Source organism: Sphaeroforma arctica, assembly GCF_001186125.1.
Source record: "Sphaeroforma arctica JP610 unplaced genomic scaffold supercont1.1056, whole genome shotgun sequence".
Classification (NCBI taxonomy): Eukaryota; class Ichthyosporea; order Ichthyophonida; genus Sphaeroforma; species Sphaeroforma arctica.
In genome coordinates this window covers 5,986-8,185 of record NW_014039502.1, presented here as the reverse complement: position 1 = coordinate 8,185, position 2,200 = coordinate 5,986, and the positions used below count along the sequence as shown (strand labels likewise).

The following is a 2,200-nucleotide window of genomic DNA, read 5'->3' as shown; positions in this document are numbered from 1 at the left end:
GTGGTTGTATGAATAATTGAGATGTGGTGTGTTTGGATGGATATTTGAGGTATGTAGGTGTGGTTGGATGGATATTTGCGAGACGATACATGGGGTATTTGAATTCTTTTGGACATAAACAAACAGCTAGAGGCGTGTATGGGGAATTCTAATAGACAGGAAAATAGCTAGAGGTGTGTACGTACTCGATGGGTTGAGGCTGCGCGGGATAGGCATATGCATTGACTAACGTCGATGGGCATCTGTATGTATCTGATAGTGTGTGGGTTGTCGTGCGGCTGTTTGGGTGTGGTTAGGTTTTAGTGTTGACTTGGGGGTTTTTTAGTTTCAAGGGGTTTAAAACCCCTGTCCTGCGCAGACGTGCGGTACTTCTATCTTCCAATACTAACCTCTAAACCCTAAACCCTAAAAACCCTACAACCCCTAATACTCACACTCGCTGGCTGGCACTCCTCATGTCCAGGTGCCCATGTTCGCTCCCTCTGGGCTGCAAGTGCGTTTCTTGAAGGTCATTGAGGCCAAACAGAACTACGAAGCCGTTAAATGGGTGCGCTATATCGCGAAGAACGGACAATACGAAACCAGAGTCAGCAATTAAACGTAAATACGAGCACACGTTAAGATACCAGACCAGTATATAACTTTGGTTGCAGGTGCAACTAGTGTGCAAAATAAATATATACGCCGCATAGCAAGAGTATATGTTGCTGTAGGGGTTTGAAGATTTAGGGTTTTGGGGGTTGGAGTTGAACTTTGGGTACCGATGCAGTCATTGTAGTCAGTAAATAGATACGCGGCACAGCAAGAATATATATTGCTTTAGGGTTTGTAAGTTTCAAGGATTTAGGGTTCGGGGTTTGCGGTTAACTTCGGGGTAATGATACAACCAGTGCACAAAATAAATATATACGCCGCACAGCAAGAACAGAAATTGCTTTAGGGGATTGAGGTTTAGGGTTTAACTTTGGGTATAGATGTACTCAACGTACATAACAAATGAATGAAAATTAATGCTAGCCCGGATCATAGATTGTTGTGGTGGGCGTATGGTGGGTTGGTAGTGATGGAACGATGTGTAAAGTAAGAACACGTCCCGACTGCCCGAGGGTGAGCAAGGTAATTTCGAATAAAACATAAATTCAAAGGTAGCATAATCTTCGAAATGTACCTACAACGATGGTAGATTGTTGAACAATCCTAGATATGCACCTACAACGATGGTGGATAGTTAAATTAATCTAGATATGCACCTACAACGATGGTAGATAGTTAAATATTTCTAGATATGCACCTACAACGATGGTAGATAGTTAAACAATTCTAGATATGCACCTACAACGATGGTAGATAGTTAAATAATTCTAGATATGCACCTACAACGATGGTAGATAGTCGAACAATCCCAGATATGTAACTACAACGATGGTAGATAGTTAAAAATTCTAGATATGTACCTACAAATATGGTAGACAGTTGCACAACACTAGTTCCATAGCCTGCGACGATAGTAAACCAAACCTCGAAATGAACCTACGACGATGGTAGATAGTTGAACAATAGTATATATAGTCTGCGACGGTAATAGAACATTCCTAAAAATGTACCTAAGATGATGGTAGGTAGCTGGACAATACTAGGTATATAGTCTTCGATGATAATATAACAATCCTAGTTATGCACTTACGAAGATGGAAGATAGCTGACGAAACCTTTGTATATAACTGCGACGATGGTATTTTTCCTGTTGTTAATCTGTAGAATCAAATATCGTGTAGATTCCAATAAGACATGGATGTTGTACCAGCTGGTCTGAATACAACAGAAGAGCAGCCATCGGCATAGGCTCGGCGGCATGTTTTGTTGCATGTACGTCCGATAGGCGGCCCCCATTTCCGTTTCCAAGATAAAGTACAACTATAGGATTGAGGGGTTCAATTAATTTAGTCTTAGTTTTATTGGGGTTTGGTAAGTTTTCAAATCGCCTCATCTCTGTCGGCTCTTATTTACCTATTTAGATACCAAAGCGTCGTCTCTAGCCTTTCCATTAAAACCTTGTGGACTATAATCTGGCCTTCAAAACGTTACCTGAGGCCCGGCTTCAGTTTCGGTATCTTAACGAAGCTTATGCTCATATATATATATATATATATATATATATATATATATATATATATACTACGTAGTAGGTACGGTTACGTTA

The 2,200-nt window shown here is 40.5% G+C and overlaps 1 protein-coding gene across 1 annotated transcript in view; it reads right to left on the bottom strand.

Annotated features, from left to right (window-relative positions):
• Positions 1 to 1,624: 1,624 nt before the first annotated feature.
• The window catches only part of SARC_09830 (hypothetical protein), a gene marked incomplete at its 5' end in the record, with an annotated part of 4,371 nt that continues 3,795 nt past the window's right edge, over positions 1,625 to 2,200 (bottom strand). The window contains one exon of the mRNA XM_014296141.1: positions 1,625 to 1,752. Coding sequence (XP_014151616.1) covers positions 1,681 to 1,752 — 72 coding nt within the window. The 3' untranslated portion in view covers positions 1,625 to 1,680. The remainder of the gene's footprint in view (positions 1,753 to 2,200) is intronic.